Genomic DNA, 26,669 nt, shown 5'->3' with positions numbered 1-26,669 from the left:
TTGGTTGGTTTACTTACATGGGATTGAACACAGCAATAGTGTGATAATATTGTCTCTTCTTTCTCTCAGACCACATCTCCCCTCTTTCCTGTCTACTCAATCTCATCAGCAGCATTTTGTATATAATCTTCCCCTATTTCCTTCCTGCACCTTCCTCCCCCAGAACTCCCACTTTTCTCATGCATCAAGTTCATGGCTTGACTTCCATTCAAGGCTTTGCTCCACTCCAGCCCCACCTCCGGCTCATCCCTAACCTCCCACTAAATCCTGCCTGCTCAGCCACAGCTTCTCTCTTGACTATGTCTTTGCCCATTCACAGCATCTATCTTGCTTTTATGTCACACTTTATGCTTGGAACAGGCACCAGTTAATATTGACCACTTGTTCTCTATCCCCTCCTCCAGAACTCACCTATTATGTAAAGCATTCTAGCTTCAAAGAGCACACTTCACTCTGTGTGTGAGCTTATAGTTGAAGCGGCATGCGTGGGTGCAATACAGAATGCATACACAGTGAGGGACCATGAGGTGTTGTGTACATTTCTCTCATTTGAACCCCTGCAGTAATGTAGACTCATTGCTATGACCTCAGATTTACACTGTATGTCTCTGAAATGTCTGATGAGCTGAACTTTTGAGAAGCTAAAAGCAGCCCTCCTGTTCAGGCTACAATAAAATGATATTCCATCCTCACAAAACAGTCAGATCCAGATATCCTCTGCTGTGGTCTAGTTTGGCCCATTTTGGTCATTTATACAAAAAGCTTGTTATGTGATTCCATCTGAAACAGTAATACTCAGCCCTCAGTGGTTCAGGAGCCAAATTAGAGATCAACATTACCCAAAAGAGCCACAGTAGTGTGAATTCATAGTTTCATTCTCTCTCTCTAAAATATATATATATATAGTGCCACTGACGAGAACTGCACTGCTGGCCTTGGCATACAGTTGTCAATGGTAATAATATATATATATATTAATTGAATAATGTATATAATATATATATATATACATATATAGAGAGAGAGAGAGAGAGAATACTCACAGCAAAATGACTGTGCAAGATATTATATCAACTGCAGTTGGTTAATAACATAGTAAAAGCATCCTGATTGGTTAATAACCTAGATTGGTTAATAATTAAATCACACAATGTTTTAACATCATGAGCTGCGAAGAGCCATAGGAGACACTTAAGGAGCCACATGTGGCTCTATAGCCTCAGTCTGAGTATCACTGATCCAAAACAAGCAGATCATAAGTCAATTTAGTGTAAGTAAGTTATAAAGCCACAAATGGAGAATATCATTGCTGAGGAACAGGCTGGCTTTCATGCTGGAAGAAGTACCACAGAACAGATTTTCAACCTTCGTGTTCTATGTGAGAAGTATTTACAACACCAGCAGGACATCTACCACGTCTTCATTGACTTCAAGAAGGTGTTTGACAGAGTATGGCACGAAGCTCTCTGGGCAACCATGAAGAAGTACAATGTTGGTTGTAAGCTTTTTCTTACCATTAAACAACTGTATGCCAAGGCCAGCAGTGCAGTTCTCGTCAATGGCACAATAGGAGAGTGGTTTCGCACCACTGTTGGAGTCTGGCAAGGCTACCTTCTTTCGCCCACACTGTTCAACATCTGCTTGGAGCGCATAATGACTGATGCCCTAGAAGATCACATATGCACAGTCAGTATTGGGGGGCGAGCAATTTCAAATCTTCGGTTCACTGATGACATTGATGGCCTGGCAGGCAGTGAAGATGAACTTGCCAACCTTGTGAAACGATTGGATGAAACCTCTGCAAAATACGGCATGGAAATCAGTGCAGAGAAAACCAAGCTGATGACAAACAAACGTGATGGCATCAGCTCACATATCACTGTCAGTGGACAAGAGCTGGAGACAGTGAAACAGTTCAAGTATTTGGGGGCAATCATCACTGATAAAGGATCAAAGGCAGAAATTTTGGCAAGAATTGCGCCAGCAGCAGCAGCAGTGGCACAGCTAAAACCAATTTGGAGGAATAAAAACATCTCCTTGGAATCCAAACTGAAACTGCTGCATGCACTGGTCATCTCCATTTTTCTGTATGCGTACGAGACCCTTACAGCAGAACTTGAATGGAAAATACAGGTAGTAGAGATGAGATACTTCCATAAAATCCTGGGCATCTCCTACTTCGACCATGTCACTAGTGAAGAGGTCCGCAACATCATCACCCAACGTGCTGGGTCATATGAAGATCTCCTGATGACCGTGAAGAAGCGCAAGCTGAAGTGGTACGGCCATGTAACAAGATCATCTGACTTATCCAAGATCATTCTCCAAGGGACAGTACAGGTGAAGAGAAGAAGAGGTAGACAGAAGAAGAGATGGATTGACAACAAAAGAGTGGACAGGAATGGACTTTGCAGAGACTCAAGCACTGACACACAATCGTCAGGGGTGGAGACAATTGGTTGATTGCTCATCAATGATGATGGTGCCCCAATGACCAATGCAGTTATGGGAGTTATGATGATGATGATGAAGTTGTAAATGACCTAGAAATATTAGCTGACACTCTTGCACTCTGTCATATATATATATATATATATATAGCTAGTAGTGAGTTTTCTGCCTACAGAGTTTTTATCAGTCTTTGAGTAGACCAAAGCTCTAATTGAAACACTTATCATTCAGGAACATCCTGTGAATTTCTGACACTCCTTGAAGAGTTCGGGATCTAGAATCTAATGCATGGCTTACAATTAATTCTTAATATAGCTTTTTCATCTGCCATAGGTATATTATTAATACTAATTTTACTTAAATGTTTCAAAACACCAACTGAGACAACACAACTAGATGGAAATTTCTTTTACACAATGTGAACAGGACATGGTGGTAGTGTCTTGTAACAGATGGCATGTCTCCCAGTGAAGTGAATATCCTATCACATGGCTCTATTTCCTCTTGGTATGCCTCACTGAAAAGGCAATATGTAACATGTTTTTCACTTCACTAAAAGATTCGATGCATGCTACAAAATGCTGCAACTCCACTGCAAAATATCACTAAGGTATAGTCTGTGACTACAATATCTGGACAATGTTTTTATGGCTTAGCTTGTAAGCTCTTTGGGGAAGGAACTGTTTTGCTATCTGTACAGTGCCTAGCACAGTGGGGCTAGGGCTTTTTGGCAGTACTGCAATACAAATAATTATTTTATTATTCTAATGGTCATATGGGTTTGGGGAGAATATATTGTGTGTGTGTTCTTTTTCTGGTTTCTGGTTTCTGGTTATTAAGCAACCTGGTCTAAATCTGCAGCATCCAATAATGGTCTATTCCTTATAGTCCTTCTGGCCTCAACCACAGCACGCTTGAATCCAAAATCAAACATGAAAAGCAACATTGATACACATCATTATTAGAGATGGGCCCGAACAAAGCCCATCTCTGTACACCTCCAATTTGGGGGTGGTTCAGAATCTGAATCTAGCTCTGGATCCAAATTTCACAACAAATCCCTTTCTTTCCTAGAGGCTGACACAAATCCCAGATTTGAATGTCTATTCTATGTTAAGATGCAAGCCCATTGTGGATATTTACTAGGTGACTCACTACTTCATTTAAATTTGTAAAAGAACTTGTGGGATTGGGTATACAGCTGTCATGGTGCTCCACAGTTAGGATCCTACATCCTCAACATATCCTAACCCAATATTCCTGGGGAAAGTACCCAATGAGCAGACATTACTGTGGAGCTTTTGGAGTTAAATCCCAGCAGAGCTCTGTAGATTCCCAGCAGGGAGTGCCTATGAGCTGAGATAATCAAGTGCAGCTGAGCTTAGTTCTGAAGAGGGGAGACTGGGATGGACGCAGGGAAATGGGTTGGAGGGGGAAGTACTGTAGGCAGAAAAACTGTTTTATTTGTGTTTTTAGATGGGTCCTGCTTTTTGGAGTTTAAGGGCATAAGATGTATGATAAGGATATGGCCAAACACTGTGCTGAGCATTTTGGTTTTGTTTATTTGTTCTTCTGCGTGGGCAAGAACCTTGTAAAGTAACTCTAGACCCCTGGAGAGTGTTCTATTTTGGTTGTTCTGTGTCTCCTGCAGAGTTTCTCTCCAGCTGTGGAGACTCTGGCCCTGCTGCCACTGGATTTATCAAAGGGAGAAAGGTTAAATGTTGTGTTGGTGGTCTAATTTTTAAACAATAAGGAGCTTTAACTATTTATCTACTTTTTAAATGCAACAACTAATGCTTGAATTTGAAGGGGGGAGGGTAGGTTATGACATCCAGTTCTATCTGCTGCTGGATTATTTGAAATAAAAATAAAAAAGGAAGGAGATAATTTCAACATACTAGCACACTGGGGGCAAGGAGCGCATGACACAGCTTCCCATCTTTCTGATCCTTATCCTTCCCAACCCTCCCCTCTGCCACCAGTTTGAGCAATTTTATAATTACTAGACTACTGTAAATTGGCCCATATAAGGCAGGGTTGCTAGTGAATAGAGCATTGGAATGGGTTTTGTGAGACCTGGGTTTCAATCTGGGCTCTGCTGCTGCCTTGCTGGATGATCTGGGGCAAGTGATGTCGCTCTGTGCCTCAGTTTCCCCATCTGTAAAATGATGACAATGATACTGAGCTCTGTTGTAAATCACTTTAGGATCTACTGATGAAAAGCCCTACGAAAGAGTCGGGTACTTATAGAGTCCAAGGTCAGAAGGGACCAATGTATTACTGTTACGTACTACAACTCAACATTTCCAAAAAGTTGAATTCCTATTCATTTAGGAGTTTGGTGTAAAATTTTCTAAAGCCTCTAATGCACTTAGGAGCCTGTTACTTTTGAAAATAGGACTTTGGCTCTTAAATCATTGAAGTACATTTTGGTCCTTATCACCAGAAATACTTGTTCATTCTAAAATAACTAAGTAATGGCTATTATTTGGTTTCATCCAAATTGGAACAATAGAAACTCATATGTTCTACAAACTGAGGTGTGGGAGTCAGTGATGACAGCTTAGGGCAATTATACCGAACTTTAAAAATAAACACACTATTCGGTTATAGTGACTGGGAATATCAGAGTAACTCTAGCCACAAAGCACTTAATCTGCTGCTATAGTAGGTACACTCAAAATGTAGCAAGTGTGATCTTAAATGTGACTTTGTTTGGAATGTTTACAATTCTTCAAGGTTTCTTTCTCCAGTATTTCCTTGATACACACTTGCATTGTAAATGCTAGAAGGACTCATCTCTTTTTCAGAGAGAAGAATGGCTTTTTAGAGGATTAAGTAGTATTTTTAAAAGGTTTTTCTACTTTGTTTCTGCCTCTGACTTGGCAGGGGGGAGGGGGGAGGTTGAGCGATTTAAAAATGAAACATGCTGCCCTCTTCTGCCAGGTTTTGGAGTGTCCCATTGATCCAGGCAGGGAAGGGTCGAATTTCAAACAGATGCTGCCTATTTTAATATAGTCGTAAACAAAACATCTAAAACACAGTTATGGGAGTGGAGAATCCCACAAGAGGGTGTTATGGATTAAAATTGGAGGGGGAGGGAAGTAATTCTGAGAGGGACATTTCTGTTTTCTGCATTAAATGAGGTTGTCATGTAGCTTATGGGCCAGTCTGCATTCCTTTGTCGGGGAGAGATTTGACACCTCCTCTTGTATAATAGTTATAGTAACTACATATAGTGATTTTTCTCTTTATGTGAATTTAAGTTACTCCCTTAGGCATAGTTAAAGTTTATATAGTCAATGTAGCAGTAATAGTGAAATTTACAAAGAAATAGGCCTCCTGATGTGTTCCGAAGTGTGGTTGGTTTTTATATCTTTCCTGTGGTTAAAATGTCTTTTGAAAACAAGAAAAGGCCTCTTCTTTTAAACAATAGCCATTTTAGTGATCATTATAATGAGCTGTTGAGTGTCCAATTCCTTGGAGTAGCTTTTCCATGTCCTTTTATATCATAAAAGGCTCTTTCAAAATATAAGAATCTTCAGTGGATGAAATAATTTAAGATCTCATGGGGGGGGGGAGTGGGGAGGAGAAGGAAGCTATTCAGCTAGAAGCTACTGAAACTTCATCCCTGCTATATACATGGGTAGAGCAGGATGAATTTGTCTGCAGATCATGTCCCAGTGTTGATGCTTTCTTAAATCTTGCTTGGGATAGAGGACAAAATCGGCCTTATGATGGAAACTCCTTAGAGCTGGATTGTGCAAGTGGACCTATACGGGGGACTCCTGTAACCTGTAAGAGCCCCATTAAAATAAATGAGGCTCCATACAGGCACAGGGCCCCTTCACACAGACACAGTTGCAGGAACAGCAACCACTGCTCTGTAATTGTCATAGGCGCCTCTCAGGGTCAAATTCTGATTTCAGGTTCCCTAGTGCAAATCCCAGTAATGCCACTGGCTTCCGGGAGATTACTCTGGATGATATGCTCAGAATTTGGCCCTAAATTTTTCTAGATCGGGAGGGGGGACAGGTGCGATCACACACCTTTGCAGCTGTTTTTTGGAAACAGTTTTCTGTAAGGCTGGGGCAGCAGTGCGTCGTTGGTGTTGCCATATCAATCGTTTTAAAGAAAAAAATGAAAGTAATGCCACAATTTTATTTTTTAAATTTAGCTCAGCCCTGTTCCTCATTGAGGATTAGTTGTGGGCTAAATTGGCAGACAGCAGCTGTTTTTATAGTTAGAGCCAAAATCGTCAATGTGTGGGTTAGATCACACACACACGGTTCACAAACAGCTTGGAACCACGGGTTCCACCTTTCCCAAAAATCCCACCTGTCCGTTTCAGCCCCGAACTCGGGACATTTGCAGTCCAAAAAAAGAGTTAGAAGCGGCTTGTCCTTCCCAGTGTCTCGGCGGAGGAGGGCGCTGCACACCCGTGTTTGCCCCAGCTCCAGGGTGCCACCCGTGGGTGCCACACTACACACTTCGGGGGAAACTTTGCCCTGGGGCTGCTGCTGCGCGTTATGTACTGGCTAGTACTTTCCTGCTTTAATTGCCCTCCTCTAATTTAGCAAAGCAGCTGAACCTCCCCCTGACTTGTTGGCTACGCGGTGAAGGCTCAGATTCTACCTTTCAGACGATAGGGCAAAAATCTGCTTGCTTTTAAAGTGGGGGTGACTAGATCCCCTCGGATCCTAGTCCAGGGGGCATCAGGCAACCCCCAGCGAGTAGATCCCCTCGTGTATCTCTCACACACAGCGTGGGGAAGAGAGAAAGTTCAGAGTCAGGGAGTTCAGGGCTTTGTCGCGGTCCCCGGCCACCCACCAGCGCGCCCGCTGCCCTGCGGAGCGCTCAGCCTGTGCCCCAGCGGCCGGCCACCAGGGGGAGCCCCGGAGTCAGCCGGCGGCCACTAGAGGCATGAGCTAGCGGCTGCCTCACTCGCCGCCGCGCGGAGATGCTTGTGGGCGCCGGGCGAGAGGCGGCGCGGAGCGGGGCTGCGGGTCCGAGCCGAGCCGCTGCGGGTCCCTACGTACTAGCCGCCTCTCCGCTGCGCCCCGCGCCCCGCCAGGCTGCCCCCGCCGCGCTGCCCCGGGAGCGGGAGGTTCCACGGCTGAGGAGCAGGATGCTGGCCCCGGGGCGCCGCTGGGAGCCCCTCGCCCCGCTGCTGCTGCTGCTGCTATCGGGGATGCTCCGGCCGCCGGGGCTGGCGGCGTTCAACATGGACGAGGAGAAGCTGACCGTGTACAGCGGCCCCGAGAGCAGCTACTTCGGCTACGCGGTGGATTTCCACCACTACGCCGGCGCGTAAGTAGCCCCGGGCTCCGCGGGGTCACCGCGGGTCGCTTCCCTCTCAGCCCGTCGCCCTGCCCGGGAGCTCGGCGGCCCCCTCCTCGGCCTTTAGTCCCAGAGCCGGGGCGATCGGAGACCCCTGGGGGTTCGCCAAAGAAGTTCTCCATCAGCCCAAGTCGTCCTGGCTAAAGCCAGCCAGGGCACGCCTGGAAACCAGCTTCGGGGGGGATCTGCCCAAACACCTAGCGGCGGCAGCCCTTTGCGGGTCTCTCTAAGTCACGAGCCCCAGCTGCCCCCTCGCCCGCAGGGGTTATCTCCTGGACATAGATCGCAATGAGAGCTCGCTGGAGCATGTGGCAGCCGGGGAAAGGGTCTGGTGATTTCTGCCAGTCCCAGGGCTCTGGTGGGGGTGATAATGTGTTGGCACAAATGATCTGCCATCACTTCGCCTTTATCTTTTGCTCACCAGCTAGTGACGGTCACAAATGTTTTTGCAGAGTAAGTGTCCTAGTCGGTGCTCCCAAAGCCAATACTACACAGCCGGATATACAGGAAGGGGGAGCGGTGTATTACTGTCCTTGGCCAGCCGCTGAGTGCAAACAGATCCCCTTTGATACTACCAGTAAGTGAATCGTTATAAGCATATAACGCACAGCGTTGTATTGTATTGCTAAAGTCACCCCTTACTGCGAGTTGATTCGCCGCTCCGTTCACGTATGGCTGTCAGTCTGATCTGAGTGTGTGTAGTTCTCTAGAGAAATTTCACTCTTGGAAGTTTGTGTGCGTGTGGGGGAAGTGTTTAATGGTCCCTACAGAAATAACAATCGCGTGAATTTGGGGATTGGTGCGTAGATGACTGCCGTTTTCCATAAATTTGAATGAAAGGTGTTTGGATTGCACTTAACACTTTAAAAAGAAATACCCACTTGCAAATGTTCAGAAGACCAAACTCCGTGTTTCTCGTAGCCCTCTGAACAGTGGAAATTGGTTGTTGGTCTTCTTCAGTGCTGTTTTCAACAAGGGATTTTCTGCCCATTCAGACGGAGGCGGTACCTTATGCTGCATGCTGATTTAATTCTTTACAGAAAGGAAGAATTTTCTTTCAAAATACTGGATGTTGGATGCAAACTGATGTAGGCATAATGTGGATAGATTATATCCGACCACTTTCAAAATCCCAAGACAGATGTTTCTTATTTAATTAAAGGGAACACACATTTTAAACAATTCAGGCTGTTTATGTTTTCTCTTTATAGCCCTTGAAAATAATTTAAACCTAGTGTTTCCAAAAACATTTAAACAGAATGGTTTAATGTAGGCATATTTATACAATGTAAACTTTAGAAACAAAAGTTACAATTCACCAGATTGTATTTAATTTTAGTGCTTATTCGTCATACAAATATTAATATAATACAACAAAGTCTGTTTCTATGATCATAAATGAAATTTCAGTCAACTTCCCCATAGCTAACAAATCAGCAACACAGTTCCCCAGCTGTGTGTGTGCGTGCATGAAAGAGTCCCAGTTTACTGTATTCTAAACATTGCAATACACCTGCAATACCTGGATATATACTGTAATAACACATATACTGTCTCTAATTCTATATGCATGTAGATGTATACACAGTACATGTCCCCTGTGCTGTGTATATATATTTTAATATATGCATGTGTATATATGTACACAGCAAATAATATTGCCAACACGCCTACTATTTACATCTGGGTAAATAATGCCCTTATAATGCCACAGAAGCGTACAGTGCAGTACTACGTGTTTAAATATAAATTGTTTTCAAGTATTGAAGCTTCATCCAAAGTGAGGATCCAATACATTTGAAAAAGCTTATGCCCAAATAAATTTGTTAGTCTCTAAGGTGCCACAAGGACTCCTTGTTGTTTTTGCAGATTCAGGAAGACTCCACAAGTTATATCAGTCATAGAATTTCTGAGAGATCTGGAGTAAAGGTTTATCCTTCTGGAGTAGGTAGGAGGTGTGGTGGCCAGAAGCGGTTGACTACTTGAACATAACAGGGGTTTTAGGCTTTGCCATGCAAATGCTAGTTTGTGACCAGATAAGAGAACTTCATTTTCCAGAGTAGTCAGTCCATATCTTTTTCAGAGCACTAAGCTGAAGCCTGGAGTGATCTTAGAGAGACTCCTCAGATAGTCCACAGAGGCAAGTCAATACCCTATGTCTATAGGGGCCAGAGAGAAGAGAAAGGAGAGGGTACTAGGGTATGTACCATATATATCAATGAATGCAAACATAAGCTGGAGCTAGGACATGGGTGCACAGAATGCTTTGCATATGTCATCACTGATTCAGTCAACATTAATTTATTTACATATCTGGGGCCTAAAATCGATTACCTTACTTGGGAATGATGCCACTTACGTTCGGTTCAGCTCCCTTCTCTTCAGAATATTTTCAGCTATATGAGCAAGTCTTCTGTTCCTTTTTATCTCCTCTCTACTCCAAAGCAGAGCAGACAATACTGACTTTAGCCTGGATGATATTGTTTTAAATCTTTTTAATGTATTTCCCTTTTTTGTGTTTGTAGCTGTAACGGGACACAACCAATGGTTTGTTAAATATTACAGATGTTTTCAGAATATTATTATATGACCTTATATGACCTCTGTCGCTGTTTGAATACCTCAGACTCACTAATGAATTTATCCTGCAATATCCCTTCAAGGTGATACTGTTCCCATTTTACAGGGGAGAAGCTGAGACACAGAAACAAAGTATTTAGGTTTGCCCAAGGTTACACGGGGACTCTGTGGTGGGGCTAGGAATTAAATATGGATCCCCTTCATCTCAGTCTAGTGTCTTAACCACAAGACCATCATTTCTCCAATATTAGGAAGTTTCACTTATTAAGAGTATAGTAGATGGGGAATTAAATATACTGGCTTTAATTTTAAAAAAGAAATGTTTCACACACAGAAGTAGTTTTGTAAAAGGCATTGAATTTGTTGACATCAAAGGGCTGGAAATAATCTTCCAAAAACAGAGGAGAGAGAAAAAATTAAATAGATGATTTCAGAGCTGAAAGCTTTCATTTTGATGCCTTTTTATACAAAACTCACCTTTTTCTTGGACCTAGTCCAGTATTGGCTGCTCTTTCAGTCAAGTGTGCTAAGTACAATAAAAGGAAAACAAACTGCTGAATAATTAATAATCTGCTTCACTAAGATCAGAATAGAAACTAATGTGGTAGACAGACAGAGAGAACACATTACATACCACTTAAATGGCAATGCAAACTGACAGCAAAATCCAGAATTTCCTTGAATTATAAGCATAACAAGTCTTTAATGTTCCCATTATGGGGGTCTAGTCTCCCCTTGACACACGAGTAACTCACTTGTAGTATTATAGTCAATGAGAGTTACCTTGTTCCAATGAGAGAAGCACACTTCGATGCTTTTCTCACTTGTATTGCCAACAATAACCATCAGACTTAAAAAAATAGAAACAAAGGAATGTTCATTGAATGAGAACACTTTCCATAAGTGCCCTTTACAAAAGAGCTATAATAATACTTTTGATTTACACGAGTTTGGAATTACCTTGCGAACATTATTTACTACAGAAAGATAGATTTTAAGTGATTATAAGTAGCAAGCATAGAGATCAAAGTTGATTACCTAAGAAACAAAAATAAATTTTCAGTCTAAGTTCTATAAACTAAACAGAATTTGAATTAAACAGTGTCTCGCCGTGATAAATGGTACAAACAGGTCACAGATCTTCAATACACAGGCTGGAACTGCCATTCAGCCCGGGACCACCCTCCCCCAGTTCAAAGTCTTTGTCCTACAGACATGTTTCCAGGTGTTGAGTTGTGGTGGGAGTGAGGCCAAATCATGATGTCATTTCCCCTCTTTTATAGTTTTTTCCAGCTTGCTGTGACGTGGGGGTCTGCCCTCATTGGTCAAGCAGCATCCATTGTCTACATGCTCTCTCTCAGAAGTCTTCTGGGATGGCTGCTGGGAGAGTGGATTCCCTTTAGTAGGACACCATCATGTCTGGCTAGTCCACTGTTGTACCTGAAAGGCTGGTTGTGTGTGTTCCCAGCCTCATAACATATCTCAGTAACATATACAGCAATACTTCAGAACCTCGCATATAATAATAGCATATACAATCCAACATAATATTAATGGTCAACAGATTAAGGCTTTTAACATGATACCTCACAAGGCATACTTTGTTCAAAACATGTCATAATTATATGACACTGGTGAATATGGGGATTCCAGGGTGTTGCTTTGAGGTATAGAATGTCCCAGTGCAAGGTCATGCATTTAGGGACTAGCAACAAGAATTTTTGCTATAAGATGGGGACATATCAGTTGGAAGTGACAGAGGAGGAGAAAGATCTGGGTATATTAGCTGATCACAGGAGGTTTATGAGCCGCCAATATGATGCAGCTGTGAAAAAGACTAATGCAGTCCTAGGATGCATCAGGTGAGGTATTTCCAGTAGAGACAGGGAAGTGTTAGTACCATTGTACAAGGCACTGGTGAGATCTCAGGATCTGGAATACTGTGTGCAATTGTGGTCTCCCATGTTTAAGAAAGATTAATTCAAACTGGAACAGGTGCAGAGAAGGGCTACTAGGATGATCTGAAGAATGGAAAACCTACCTTATGAGAGGAGACTCACAGAGCTTGGCTTGTTTACCCTAACCAAACGAAGGCTGAGGGGAGATATGATTGCTCTTTATAAATACATTGGAGGGATAAATACCAGGGAGGGAGAGGAGTTATTTAAGTTAATCACCAATGTGGACACCAGAATAAACGGATATAAACTGGTCATTACCAAGTTTAGGCTTGAAATTAGGTTAAGGTTTCTAATCATCACAGGAGTGAAGTTCTGGAACAGCCTTCCAAGTGGAGCAGTGGGGGAAAAAACCTAACTGTCTTCAAGACTGAGCTTGATAAATTTATGGAGGGGGTGGTATGACAGGATTGCCTACAGTGGCATGTAGCTGACTGCTAGCAGCAAATATCTCCAATGGATCATTATGGGGCTCTAGATGGGGAAGGCGCTGAGTTACTACAGATAATTCTTTCCTAGGTGTCTGGCTGGTAGGTCTTGCCCATATGCTTAGGGTCTAAACGATCTCCATATTTGGGGTCAGGAAGGAATTTTCCCCTGGGTCAGATTGGCAAAGACTCTGGGGGGTTTTCTCCTTCCTCTGCAGCACGGGGAAGGGGTCACTTGCAGGTTTAAACTAGTGTAAATGGTGGATTCTCTGTATCTTGAAGTCTTTAAATCATGATTTGAGGACTTCAGTAACTCAGCCAGAGGTTACGGGTCTATTACAGGAGTGGGTGGATGAGGTTCTGTGGCCTGCAATGTGCAGAAGGTCAAACTATATGATAGTGATGGTCCCTTCTGACCTTAAAGTCTTTAACTTGAATTTCAAGCATCGTTCGTTCATCAACAACATTCCAAATGCATCACCAGTATTTGAATTCATGCTATTAATATCCTCCCTCTGCTCAAATGTGGAGAAAAAAGAGAGAGAGCTGACAATGACATCAGTCAAGAGTCAGGAAGCTGTATTATGCCATATGCTAACTTAATGGTGGGATAGTAATTACAGCTGCTCTGTAATAATTTAAGATTACTGAATGTTGACCTGGTTGTATTGGATGTTTACTGTCTGAATGTATTGGTTTAGTTTAATATGGGGTTGTAAGTTAAAACAAGCAAGGGAAGAAGAATGGTTCAAGATAAGCCTCTTCTCCACAAACCCTTGAGGGTTGTTAGGAGACAATGCTGGACAGGAAGAGGTGTTGGAACTGAGACCAGTACATAGTGAGATATGAAACTAACTTTAAATGTCTGTCACTGCTTCAGAGTGCCTTGTTCTAGCTGCTAAACAAGAATATCTGCTACGTGTTCATATCTGTGTAGAAAAATCACAAGGCATAATCTCAATTGTTCTACAGTGGATTATCCCAAACTGTCACATATCACATAAGAATATGTAAATCTGTCAAGTCATGATGATTTTCATCCACTGGTGATAAAACTAACCCAAAACTAACTTGCAGTGCTTTATGGCATGTGATGTGCATATTTGTGGGTGTTAATACCTAGCTTGTGGAAAAGTAAGGGGACTTCATTTTTTTCAGATCAGTCAATCCAGCACTTCTCCAGAGCACTAAGCTGACTTAATTACTAAGCAACAACAGCAATTAACCCCCTTAATGATGTATGTGCTTTGCTCCAGTGGGGAGGTGAGAAGATGTCTTTAAGGATTCTCCACTTTGTTCCCTCTTTTCCCCTCCCTCCTCTTTAAAGGTGTCATATTGCACTGACCTACCCTTAAGCAGTGGAAAGCTGGATATGACTCTCTTTGGAATATAATGAGAGGGAGATGGGGTTGGAGGAGCATGTTTTAGTGTGATGTGAGCACTGGACAGGCAATCAGGAATTCCCGAGTTCCTATCCTGGTTCTGAAACAGATTCCCTCCTTTACCTTCAGCAAGTCACAACTTCTTTGCTTCAGTTTCTCCATCTCAGAAATGGGGCTAAGAATACCCACTTACGTTGTAGCTGTGAGGCTTAATTACTTAATACAGGAGAACCTCAGAGTTATGAACACTTCGGGAATGGAGGTTGTTCATAACTCTGAAATGTTTGCAACAAAGTGTTATGGTTGTTCTTTCAAAAGTTTGCAACTGACCATTGACTTAACACAGTTTTGAAACTTTACTATGCAGAAGAAAAATGCTGGTTTTAACAATCTTAATTTAAATAAAACAAGCACAGAAATAGTTTCCTTACCTTGTTAAATCTTTTTTTAAACTTTCCCTTTATTATTTTAGTAGCTTATGTTTAACATTGTAAGGACATAAGACTGGCCATACTGGGTCAGACTAAAGTCCATCTAGCCCAGTATCTTGTCTTCCAACAGTGGCTAATGCCAGGTACTTCAGAGGGAATGAACAGAACAGGCAATCATCAAATGATCCATCCCCTGTCACCCATTCCCAGCTTCTGTACTGTGTTTGCTTTTTTTTTTTTTCCCCCGGTCTCTGCTGCTGCCTGATTGTGTACTTCAGGTTCCAAATGAGGTGTGTGTTGACCAGTCAGTTTGTAACTCTGAGGTTCTGCTGAACTTGTGTTTTGAAGGTGAGAATTGGTCTGCAAGTACAAATATGGGTGCTGTTCCTTATGGTGACCAGAAGGGGTAGCAGAAGAGCAACTTGCAGAAATCTTTCCCTCTATTTGACTAAGTGCTTTACTTCTAAAGCATCCAGAACATCTTGCAGCTCAGGACCAAACTTGAATCCCCATTTTAATTATTTATACATCTGATCTGTTGGAAAACTAAGAGTACACATTTCAAAAACTCATTTTAAAATGATTTAGGTACATGATGGGCAGTAACAACTTTTAAAAAGGCAGCACTGATGGGGCATGAATTTGCCAGTCTTCCAGGATTCAGCATGTTCTCTCTCTCCTCTGAGTGTGCTTCATCATATATTAGTCAGACAGGTTGTATTTTTCAAACTAACTGTAGAAAATATGAATAGCCTGTCAAGAAAAAAAAGGTGGAGGGAAAGTCTAGGTTAACTCTGGCCAAGTGTGCGGCTGAGAGAAAACATGAGCCAGTTTGGCCAGAAGCTGAGTTGATTGTAACAAAACCCAGGTACTGTAGAAGGAAAGGATGTATTGTGAGACTCAGGAGATTTAGTTATATAAAAAAAACTAACAACTGTAAAGATGATAAAATCCTGTGGGAAATTTAGAATCCTGTTATAAAATAGGATTTGCATCTCAAGAGAAAATATTAGGGGAGAAAAAGTTCACCCCACCTTCAAATTCTGACACTATTGATTCAACAACACCGGTTTTGCCTTACCATGGGCTTAATGATTCCCATGTAGAGTTCTGATTTATGGCAGGTATGTGGTTTCTTTTCCCAATCCCAATCACATTTTAAGGAGAAAAAGGAAAAAGTAATTTAACTCCCATTGACTTCAATGATAATTTCCCTGAGTCAGGAAAAAGTAAAAATGGAATAAAAACTTCTGAGTATGGCCCAATTAAATTAAAACAACTTGCATGAATGAAATCTAATGCACAATAAAAAAATGTAAATCCACTTATGCAAAATCAGATTAATTTCAAAATAGAGCCCCTCTCATGATAATCCCAAGAGATTTAACTTTTTTAAAACACTAATAAAAATAATATCTAAAGCTTTCCATCAGTAGACCTACAAGCACTATATAATGGACGTCAGTATCATTACCTCCATTTTGCTAATGTGGAAACTGAGGCACAGAGAAGCAAACTGAGTTTCCTAAAGTCAGTCTCCTCCTCTCCCAATTTCCAACAGGACCAATTATCACCTCTTTGCTTGGCCCACCAGACCCTGGTTCCCTAGATTCTAGTTCCTAGCCTTGTGATTGTGCTCGGCACTTCTATGTGACAGACCTAAAATCAATGCTCATGTGAATGTTAAGAAGGAAAATGGGTGACTAAGGCCTGGTCTGCAGTACAAAGTTAGGTCAATTTAAGACACCTTGTGTCATCTTAGTTGTGCATGTGTCTATGTTTAAATTTGTCTCCCACTGATGTAAGCTCTCCATTACACTAACATAATAACACCACCAGCATTGAGCCATGGTCGATGTATTGATGTCGACGCGGTGAATGTAGACACTGTTACCTGTGTCGACCTTAACAGTCCTCCAGCAGCTGCTCCACAATGCCCAACAGTGAATTCCACTGCCCAGGGGTCATGGCGAATGGAAGCTTCCCCCCCATCCCTTTAAAACCCTGTGAATTTTTGAACGCCTTTTCCTGATTGTCCAGCTTGGAGACCACATCTTGCAGCTTGCATTGTTGTGTGCCACTGCCCAGCTGACCATGCTGGCTACATGCTCCAGACGCACTTTGGCTTGGAGTAGACAAGAGATATTGGATCTCCTGGGCCTGTGGGAAGAAGAGATTGTGCAAGTACAGCTATGGACCAGTCATAGAAATATGGACATCTATGATCAGATTGCATGGCAGATGCAAGAAAAAGGATACAACAGGGATTAGTAGTAGTGCCGCATGAAAGCAAAGGAACTGTGGAAGCAGGGCCGGCGCTTCCATTTAAGCAACCTAGGCGGTTGCCTAGGGCGCCAGGATTTGGGGGATTTGGGGGGGCGGCATTTTGCCGCCATTGGCGGCAATTCGGCGGCGGGGGGTCCTTCCGCACTCCGGGTCTTCGGCGACAATTCTGCAGTGGGTCCTTCACTCGCTCCGGGACCCGCCGCCGAAGTGCCCCGAAGACCGGGAGCGTGGAAGGACCCCCCCGCCGCAGAATTGCCACCGCCGACCGGGAGCTTAGGGCGCCAAAAACCCTGGCGCCGCTCCTGTGTGGAAGACATACCAGAAGCCCAGAGAATTCAACAGTCATTCCAGTGCCGAGCTGCAGACCTGCTGCTTTTTTAAAGATTGTCATGCCATATTTGCTCGATACCCCATCATCACCACGGATACCCCGAGCCATAGGCCCCTGGCATGACAGTGAGGAGGAGGAGAAGGAAGAGGGACATGTGGCCAAGGGGTCCAGCTGTGCCATGAGCCAGGACCTGTTTGAGACTCCACCGCAGTCGGGCATGGGTGAGCCTGATGCAGGGGAAGGAACTTTGGGTAAGTGTGTACATTTATTTCCCAGTACAGCGATGCTTCCCCCAACTTCTCATTGGAATTTTCATGTGGATACTCTGCAATTCTCTCCCAAAGGTTTCTAGGGATGGTAGCCACATTTCCTCCTCCATGGTGGGACACTTTCCCACGCCACTCACTGATAACTTCAGCAGGTACAATTGCAGTACACAGGCTAGTAGCATCTGGTCCTGGGTTGCTTTGGGATGCCATTAGTAGCTGTGGCCTTGAGGGGTTCTCCCTCCACCCCTGCAGAACGCCTGAGCCAGATAAGGAAGAGAAGAAAAAGGACTTGGGATGACATGTTCAGCGAGATCTTGCATCAGATTGTGAACAGAGGGCCTGGAGCATGAATATTGCAGACTGTATGGAGAAGGAAATAGTGGGCAGGAGAAAGGCCCAGGAGTCAGGCAGGGTGATGCACCAGTACATAATGACACTTGTTCAGCAGCACACACAGATGCTGCAGACTCTTGTGGACCTACAGGTTCAACAATCCTGGGCTCACCTCCTTTTGCAGTCCATGGAGAACTTCAGTATAGAACCTCCCTACAAACCCCCTCAACATTCCCTGTGGCATCAAGAGCTGCATCCTTATCCCTACTGCTACACCTCAGGGGAGGGGGGGAGGAGGAAGGGGAGAAGGGGGACGACATTAAGGACAACCACAGCTTCATGTACACTGACTTGTGAGAACCACTGTTGATGAATGTGTAGCTAAAAAGGAAATGAATGTTTCTTTCCCTTCTTTAAGCTCTGTTCTATAAATTTGTTAAGATTTTAATTAATTTGCTTTTAACTTGCACAGAAATTTTTTGAAGTGTTTTCATTACTCAATAGAACTCTATTGTTTGGGAAATAATTCATCTTTATTAGTTCCCAACATATGCTGCAAAGTGCCTAGCAGTTCTGAAAGCACCCACCTACTTGTTACTGTACAGAGTGACCCAACTCATAGGATCAGTGACAAACACAGTGTTATAATCATAAATGTACAGCAAACACCACCAGATTAATAAGTGCTTTGTCACTTTTATATTCATAGATGTGCACCAAGCACCACACAGTTCCTAACAGGCCCCTAAACTGCAGGGCCAGGTAGAGCACAGTACACCTCAATGCATTACTGAGGCTTGGTGTTTTTTCAAAGCCTCCCTGGCTGTATAGCTCCACATTGAGCTATTCTGATAGCCCTTGTGTCTGGCTGTTCAAACTCAGCAGACACTCAAGTGGAGGGCTCCCCCTCCACCCTCCATCCCAGCAGCAACTTTTCTCCCTTTGCTTCACAAATATTATGCAAGCCAGAGCAGGCAGCTATAACCCTTGGGATGTTTTTCTCACTGAGATCCAATTTTGTGAATACACGATGCCAGCAACCCTTCAATCTACCAAAAGCACGTTCAACTGTCATTCTGCACCTGCTGAGCCAGAAGTTCAATCTTTTCTTGGTGCTGTTGAGGTGCATCTGACAGTTCTGCAGCCACTTTTTGTCATCTCAATCCTGCATTATGATATGATGCCACCAATCAGTGCTCATTTCTCGGGCCCTGAAGCAATGCTCCACTGCCTGAAGCTGCTCTACCTTTAACTGGTTCTTGCTATGTCCCACAGCAATCTGACTGCTTGGAAATCATCATGTTCCCCATGGCTCTTCTTTGGGCTTTGCAAATACCAGAGGCTCACGCGTCCTGTGCTTGCAATGCTCCCAGCAATAGTGCAGAGCTGGGGAGGCTCCAGGCTTCCATCAGAGATGGTGAACAGCAAAAAGTCCCATGCGGGTTATGGGATTTTCAAAATAGACACAGAAATTGTGGGATAGAGATGGCATTATGAGTTGGAGAAAGTTGTATGATGGGAACTTGACCCTGCAGTCCTAGTCACCTCTGCAAGATTCATTTCTGCCCCACCATGCATTGCCAGAACTTCCCAAAAGACAGTGTGTGCTGGATGGTGGAGAGTGACCATCCCATAATGCACTGCATTGTACATCGAAACAAGCATTCCTGGTAAGTACGCACAGTGCCAACGTAAGGATGCATGTGCACAAGCATTATATTAACTGCAGTGGTTTTATGCTGCCATAACATGCATTGGCAAAAGTTTGTATTGTAGACATGCCCCAAATGCGAGGCTAAGCACTGACGTGTCTCCTCCTCCTGCATCTGCAGAGAGCTAGAGTGGAGATTAGCATAATCTATTAGGGGAGTGGAAAGGAAATCCATGGGTTGTATATGGCATCAGGTGGAAATGATCTTGTCTACAGATTGGAGGTTACTGGATCAGAATTAAAACTAAGAATGGGAAGTGGATCTGCAGTGTGGCCACTGGAGTATTAGCTATAGGTGCTGTTGTTTAGTCTACAAAGTCTCACCTAAGAGCAGACAGAACAGGTTTCCAGGTGTTTAGCAGTAACAGTTCACACTCATTCTTTGGGATCCCAGGAAACCTACCCCTGGAGGGTTTCCCCAACATTTTAGAGAAAAGAAAACAGCTTTTTAAAATGCCCTAGGCTGTGCCTCAAAAGTAAGAAAGTTCAAAACTTGATACCCATGTAAATAAATTTTATGTAATTGGAAATGGGAATTCCTGGCTTTTTAATGATACAGAGCTTTCTTCTCTAGTTCCAAGGAGTTACAAGATATGGGGCTAAATATTGCCTATCCTGGACCTGACTAACTCTTGGGGAGAAGCATCCCATTTGGAAGAATAAGAAGGAAGCATTTTTCTGACAGGTTGATTTAAAAAAAAAAAGCAGCATCAGTAGTTTGACAGCTGCACAGGGGTTTGGAATATTTGAAGTAGTGTAGGTGAGATGGATTAGTGGGCAGAATGCAGGTGAGGCTGTTTAAAGTGTATGAGAAAAGCAAAGTATTGTTACCACACAGACCACATAAAGTTATCCTCCCCCCCACACACACATTTTTGGGAAGGGAGGAAAGTTTTGGGGTGGATGTATTGTGGATATATTGTAGAGCTGGGATCAATTGTTTGAGTGGAATCTTTTTTCTCCTTTCTTCACTTTGAGAAAATTGCTGTGCTTGCTTTTGTTTAAATTGTTTCAAATTTTTAATAAATATGGGTCTTTTAGAAAGGTGGTTTTGAAATTTTTTTAAATCTGAATAAATAAAATAACTAAATATGCAAATCAGTACTGCATCAGCAAATATTTGCATATGCAACCATTCAGTATGCAAATCCTGCATTTATCCATTCACAGAAGCTTTTGCAGATGCAAGTTAGGTAGCTGCATGCTTAACTGCTCATAGGTGCAGGGCCGGCTCCAGGCACCAGCCCACCAAGCTGGTGCTTGGGGCGGCACCTGGAGGGGGGCGGCGCGGCGCTCCGGCCCGAGAGCGGGGCCGGGACTGGGCTCGCCGCCCTCCCCCCGGCGCTGCCTCTGGCCTCCGCGGAGAGCGGAGCCCCGGCGGGGCTCGCCGCCCTGCCCCCGGCGCAGCCTCTGGCCGCCGCGGAGAGCGGAGCCCCGGCCGGGCTCGCCGCCCTCCCCCCGGCGCTCTGGCCCCCAGGGAGAGCGGAGCCCCGGCGGGGCTCGCCGCCCTGCCCCCGGCGCAGCCTCTGGCCGCCGCGGAGAGCGGAGCCCCGGCCGGGCTCGCCGCCCTCCCCCCGGCGCTCTGGCCCCCAGGGAGAGCGGAGCCCCAGCGGGGCTCGCCGCCCTTCCCCCGGCGCTCTGGCCGCCGGGGCTCCGCTCTCCCCGGCAGGGCTCGCCGCCCTCCCCTGGGGGGGGGGGGGGCGGCGGCGGGAGGCTTTTTTGCCTGGGGCGGCAAAAAAGCCAGAACCGGCCCTGCATAGGTGTAGTTACTCACTTGGTGAGCCAAATGGGAATTGCACCTACTTATGAAGGGCTAAATTTGATCTAACATATGCAAATACGGGATTTACAGGTGTACCTATTACCGCTCAGTTTTCAAGTGTACAGTTGTGGCCTACAATGTTGTTTTAACATAGATTTATATTTGACTATGTGGATTAACATTTTTCTTAATTGTGTTACTGCTGTGTGGACTTAAAAACACAAAAGCACTCCCACAAGAGTTATGCTTAGCACATGCTTGACTCATTCTGTGCATTGCTGCTGCCACATATACGCTGATGTGGGAGGCTGAATTATGGAGTCCTTGAAATTATCCTCTAGGACATGTGGCCATACAGGGCTAAATTCTCCTCTCAGTGACACCACTGCAACCCCCATTGAAATAACACCAATGACATGATTTCAGTGGAAGTTCCACTGAAACTGCTGTCATGAGCATTTGGTCCACACCACGGATAAATGCTGTGCTAGGTCATACTACCAACATGTGCCATGTGGCACGGTTTGCTAAACAGATTGAAAAAGCATGTGATATTTGCTTGACCTGATGGAAACACAAGGAAACTTTCTGCATAAACTCTTGATTTCTGCAACGTTAGGTAATCTTAGTCCCATTTTGGGAAATAATATTAGTGCTCATTTTCATTTTTTCATGAGCCTAATCCTGAGGTCATTGCTCAAACAAAACCCCCACTCAAGTCAATGGGAATTTCCCTGAGTAAGGTTTGAATAAGGATCTTAGATTTGGTCCATGAGAACTTTATTATCCAATTCACATCCTCAGTAATGAGGTTGGGAGTTGAGGGCGTGGGCAAAGAGTCCTCTCTTTCCAACCAATGGAATAGCAGTAGAGCCACAATGGCTCCCTAGACTGTTGCTATTTCCATCCTCCATATGAAAAATGGCTGCTGGATTCATGTAATAGGCAGAGATCCACTGGCCTTAGTACCGCTCCTTCCAGGGCCACCTCCTGCCCTGCATCCAAGACTCTGTCAACAGCATTCCATAAAAAACCCTTATGGAGCTGGTGTCCACACAGCGGTAGAGCCACATGGGTTTCATTGCAGGAATTGCCCTCTGGAGCCTGGTAAAAGGGGGCAGCATTTCTTTGAGAAACTACATGCTGCTTTGGCATTTTAAAGAGCTGCTCTTCTGAGTCAGGCAAAATTACCAGTTAAGTCAATCAAAATTCGGTATGGGGTAAGGACCAAAAGGAAGGAGGTTCAGCACAGCTGAGCATGGACTACAATTATTAGCAAAGCAGGATGGTTGAGTGGTTAGGGCACTAACCTAGGACTTGGGAGATGCTGGTACAATTCCCCGCTTCACCACACATATTGAATGATCAGAGGCACAGCCTCTCTGTGCCTTGGTTGCCCCTATGTAAAGTGGGGATAATAGCACTTCCTATCTTCTAGGGGTGTAGTGAGGATAAATACATTAAAGGTTGAGAGGAGCTTGGACACTACTGTAATGGGGGCCATATAAGTATCTATGATACAGTGAAATAGCAGCTGTTTTGTGTTGTACTCCCACAGAAACCTGTTCTCTAATGAAACATGCAGTGTACGATGCAAATAGAATAACACAGTCTGGGTAAATTCACAGATGTGTCCATTTTTATGTGAGACAAGGTGGATGAGGTAATGTCTTTTATTAGACCAACTTCTGTTAGTGGGAGAGACAAGCTTTCAAGCTTACACAGAGCTCTCTTCAAGTCTTAATAACCTGGGACCAGCACGGCTACAAGAACACTGCATACATTTTTATGTTGTCTTTTATTTCAGTAGAGTTATATGGGGAAATCTGCGAGAAATAGTTGTTGTTTTATCATGATCTCAATACTGGTTTGGCTTCAGAAAGTGTTATATGTGAAGAGCTACATGGTACATAAAAGGCACATCCAGGGGTGGTGGTGAGGTGTGCTCCCCTAGCAGGAGCTCCTGAAGGCATTGTGCTTCAGACAGGCGCAATGTCTGAGAAAGCACAGCCATATTGTGCTTCAGGCAGGCCCTGTGACAGGTACCAGCTTTGCTGGCCTGTATGGAGAAAAGAGAAACAAGGCTATAGCTTGACTGGTGCTCGACTCACATACTCTAGTTAGTTACCCCTGAAATAATCTTGTGCGGTTTGAGAAAACGTAGTGAGACATCAGGTTATCTCAAGTATCAGGGGGTAGCCGTGTTAGTCTGTATCTACAAAAACAACAAGGAGTCTGGTGGCACCTTAAAGACTAACAGATTTATTTGGGCATAAGCTTTCGTGGGTAAAAACCTCACTTCTTCAGATGCATCTGAGGTTTTTACCCACGAAAGCTTATGCCCAAATAAATCTGTTAGTCTTTAAGGTGCCACCAGACAGGTTATCTCACTGTAGTTTAGGCCCTTTATCCTATACAGCATCATGGCTTTTAATGTGTCAAGGGCTCATGGGACAAAGTGTAGAGTTGTATAGGGTTCTGCAGGAGCTCTGAAATCCCAGCCTCCATCTTGGATTCATTCTCAGAGGGGTGATTCTTGAACAAGAGGTGTTGTTTGTAAAGCATAACTTCTATTCACATTTGAGTACAATCTGCCTGTACACAAATATGTTTGTTTCAAATAAAAATACTCTTTTCAAGCTAGAAAAGTGGTTGTGAGGATTCACTCTTCAGAGTCAGTCTAAGGTTGGCAGCTGTAAGTCAAAACCCATGGCAGATTTTCAAGCTTTAAAAGCTTTGTTTTAAATCAAGACCACATACTTGAACATAGCCTGTGTTCAAATATGTTGGTTTAAGCAAAAAAGAAGCTTTGAGAGCTTGAAAGTGTCTGCATGTCTGGCCCCTTTGAGAGAGCGAATCAAAAGAGTGGCACCGAAGGGTGGGTGGAATTTGGCAGCTCCTCCAATGCAATGCCTCGCGAAGGTCATCTTCTGTCACACCCCTAAAGTTTTGGCCCTTTAATAGTTTCCTGCTTAAAAAAAAAAAAAATAAGTATATTTTTATATATATTCTTGCTGATTTCTAAAAATCACAAGTATGCATGTGATAAAGTTTCTGGCTCTTTTGCCAGTTCTGTAAGTGCTAATTGCAGTACTAGAAAACCTGTACTGGTGAGGCACAGAAATATACAAATTTCACATGGTTCATATAAATGAAAGGAACTTTCTCAAAACTTTCATACATTAATTCTGAGTCAGTTTTTCTGATCCTGTGACTTCATACATAGTCCTAAATTAACAAAAATACAGATGCTGAGTCCTCCTATCCCCTAATATAATGGCTCTTTCACCCCAATTCAGGTTGTATCAATAACATTTATCAGTGGTTATCGCACAGCAGAGTCTCCAATGCCACAATATACCCTGTGCTTAGAATAGGAAAGAACATAGGTATTTCATCTACCACTGTCTCTAACTGCAGGAAAGTGTTGACTCTTTAATTTTTACTGGTGTGTTTTTGTTTTTCATTTACCTAAATTCAAATAATGTAATATGATGCTAAAAAAATCTCTACATTCCAAGTTTGACAGTGTGTGTGTTTTTATTTTCACTGAAAATGCGTAAAAAAGAGTTGATTCTTGTGAAATACTCTTTGATAAGAACCAGAGACAAAAGTAAGAGAAGACAGATATGAGGGGATATGGGTAATAAGCTGCTTATATATAAATTGAGAAGTTCATTAAGAGTGACTGGTGAGGGAGGAGCATACTTTAAGACCATGTGGGAAATCAGTTTACTTCAGAGTACTGAGGGTGAAAGGAAGGGATGTCTGCTTTTTATTAAACCTGAAATGCATTATAATTGGGCTGAGTCTTTACCCAGATGGCTCCTCTTATGCTGACATCTGCAAAGTGTATATAAAACCATGTTAAAGAACTGTCTCTTGTGGCAGTATGTACACATGTAATTCAGTTAAGAACTAAGTCCTTTACTATACTTAATACTGGTCCTTGAATAATGCATGCTGAGAAATTGCATTTGCCTGGCCAACAATGATTATAATACATATTTTGTCACAGTATAAAGCTATGTGACTTTTGAGAACAGTTTCAAGAAATTTTTGCTCATTTTGTAGGGATTCTTGTTCATTCTTTATTAGAAATCTCCAGCTAAACAAATTTTTCAGTGTGGATAGAGGGCTAGACTTTTCCTTAGTTTCCTAAGTTTTTCATTGCCATTACAGTCATTTCAAATATTTAGCTATATGAGAATTTGATAGAGGCATGTTTCATTGACCAATGACATGTGCTTGAACAATATTAAAATGCCTTTACCACATTAATGAAACTTGTCTGAGGATGATAGATGTGATATAATTCATATGTCCATTGCTCTATTATCATCTAGCTGAAGCCAATGAAGTAACATTTTTTAAATTAGATATCAGCAGCCTGTTTCTTTCTTTGTCAGACAACAGAAAAATCAAAGTCAACAGCACCAGGGAACCTATTGAGTTTAAGTCAAATCAGTGGTTTGGGGCAACAGTCAAGGCTCATAAAGGAAAAGTTGTGGTAAGTTTAATGAATTGATATTCATTTTCAGATGTTTACGTTTTCTGAACTGTATATCTTAAATGTGTGTGTGTACACAACTAATAAGTTTTAGAATATACATATATACAAAAACAGATTTTATATATAGAGAGAGAGATCAGACAATAAAAGCAATATATAAAAATCAGACTGAACTGAATACTTGAAGACCATCTTAATGCAGTTAGAAATGAAGAAAGGCATTTTACTCATCGTGCAAGCAAATGAGTAATCTAATTTATTATTCAAAGCATAAAATAGTGGAACTATTTTTAAGATATATAGGAACTGATAGCCATATGTTTAAAAAACTGTAACGTATTGTAAAGCTTTATGAGGAAACTACAGAATTACCTAAAGGAAGCCAAAAATTCCAGTGAAGATCAATTGATATCCTGATGAAAATGTTAGTATTTGTATCAATATTTAATTTTGTTTTATAGGGTAATCATATTATATTGTATTGTTATATTGTAGTCATGGTAATGACTAAATAAGAGTTTTGCTTTTAAAAACATTAAGTGTATGTGTTCTGATTTTATAGAACATTTTGCAGGCACTGATAGAAAGCCCCTACTGCATATTTATACTGATATATTTGATTTCTTTCTTATACTGAGTAGTTTTATTGCACAGTATGGAGCTGATGTATGCTATACACAGGCATTTTACATTTATAATTTTTGCACTAGGATTCACAGTGAAAAGGATACTAAACACTTTGTGATGTGAAACTTTAGTTTGGCCATACTTTATTTTCCTTACAATTATGAAACAACAACTTTTGCTTTGGGATTTGTTTAAAGCTGTTTCAGTTATTAATTAATGTGAATAAGTATCTAAAGAAAATGCCTTACTTTAAATAGTTGATCTTGT

General features: G+C 42.8%; 1 protein-coding gene across 1 annotated transcript in view; it reads left to right on the top strand.

Moving 5' to 3' along the window:
* The first annotated feature begins 7,411 nt into the window (after positions 1-7,411).
* Positions 7,412-26,669, top strand: part of ITGA8 (integrin subunit alpha 8) — a 181,501-nt gene continuing 162,243 nt past the window's right edge. The window contains exons 1-3 of the mRNA XM_065398815.1: positions 7,412-7,761; positions 8,244-8,368; positions 25,672-25,772. Coding sequence (XP_065254887.1) covers positions 7,412-7,761; positions 8,244-8,368; positions 25,672-25,772 — 576 coding nt within the window. The remainder of the gene's footprint in view (positions 7,762-8,243; positions 8,369-25,671; positions 25,773-26,669) is intronic.

This window comes from Emys orbicularis, chromosome 2, assembly GCF_028017835.1.
Source record: "Emys orbicularis isolate rEmyOrb1 chromosome 2, rEmyOrb1.hap1, whole genome shotgun sequence".
NCBI lineage: Eukaryota > Metazoa > Chordata > Testudines > Emydidae > Emys > Emys orbicularis.
Note: the sequence above shows the minus strand (reverse complement) of the source record. Positions and strands in the feature narration are given on the sequence as shown.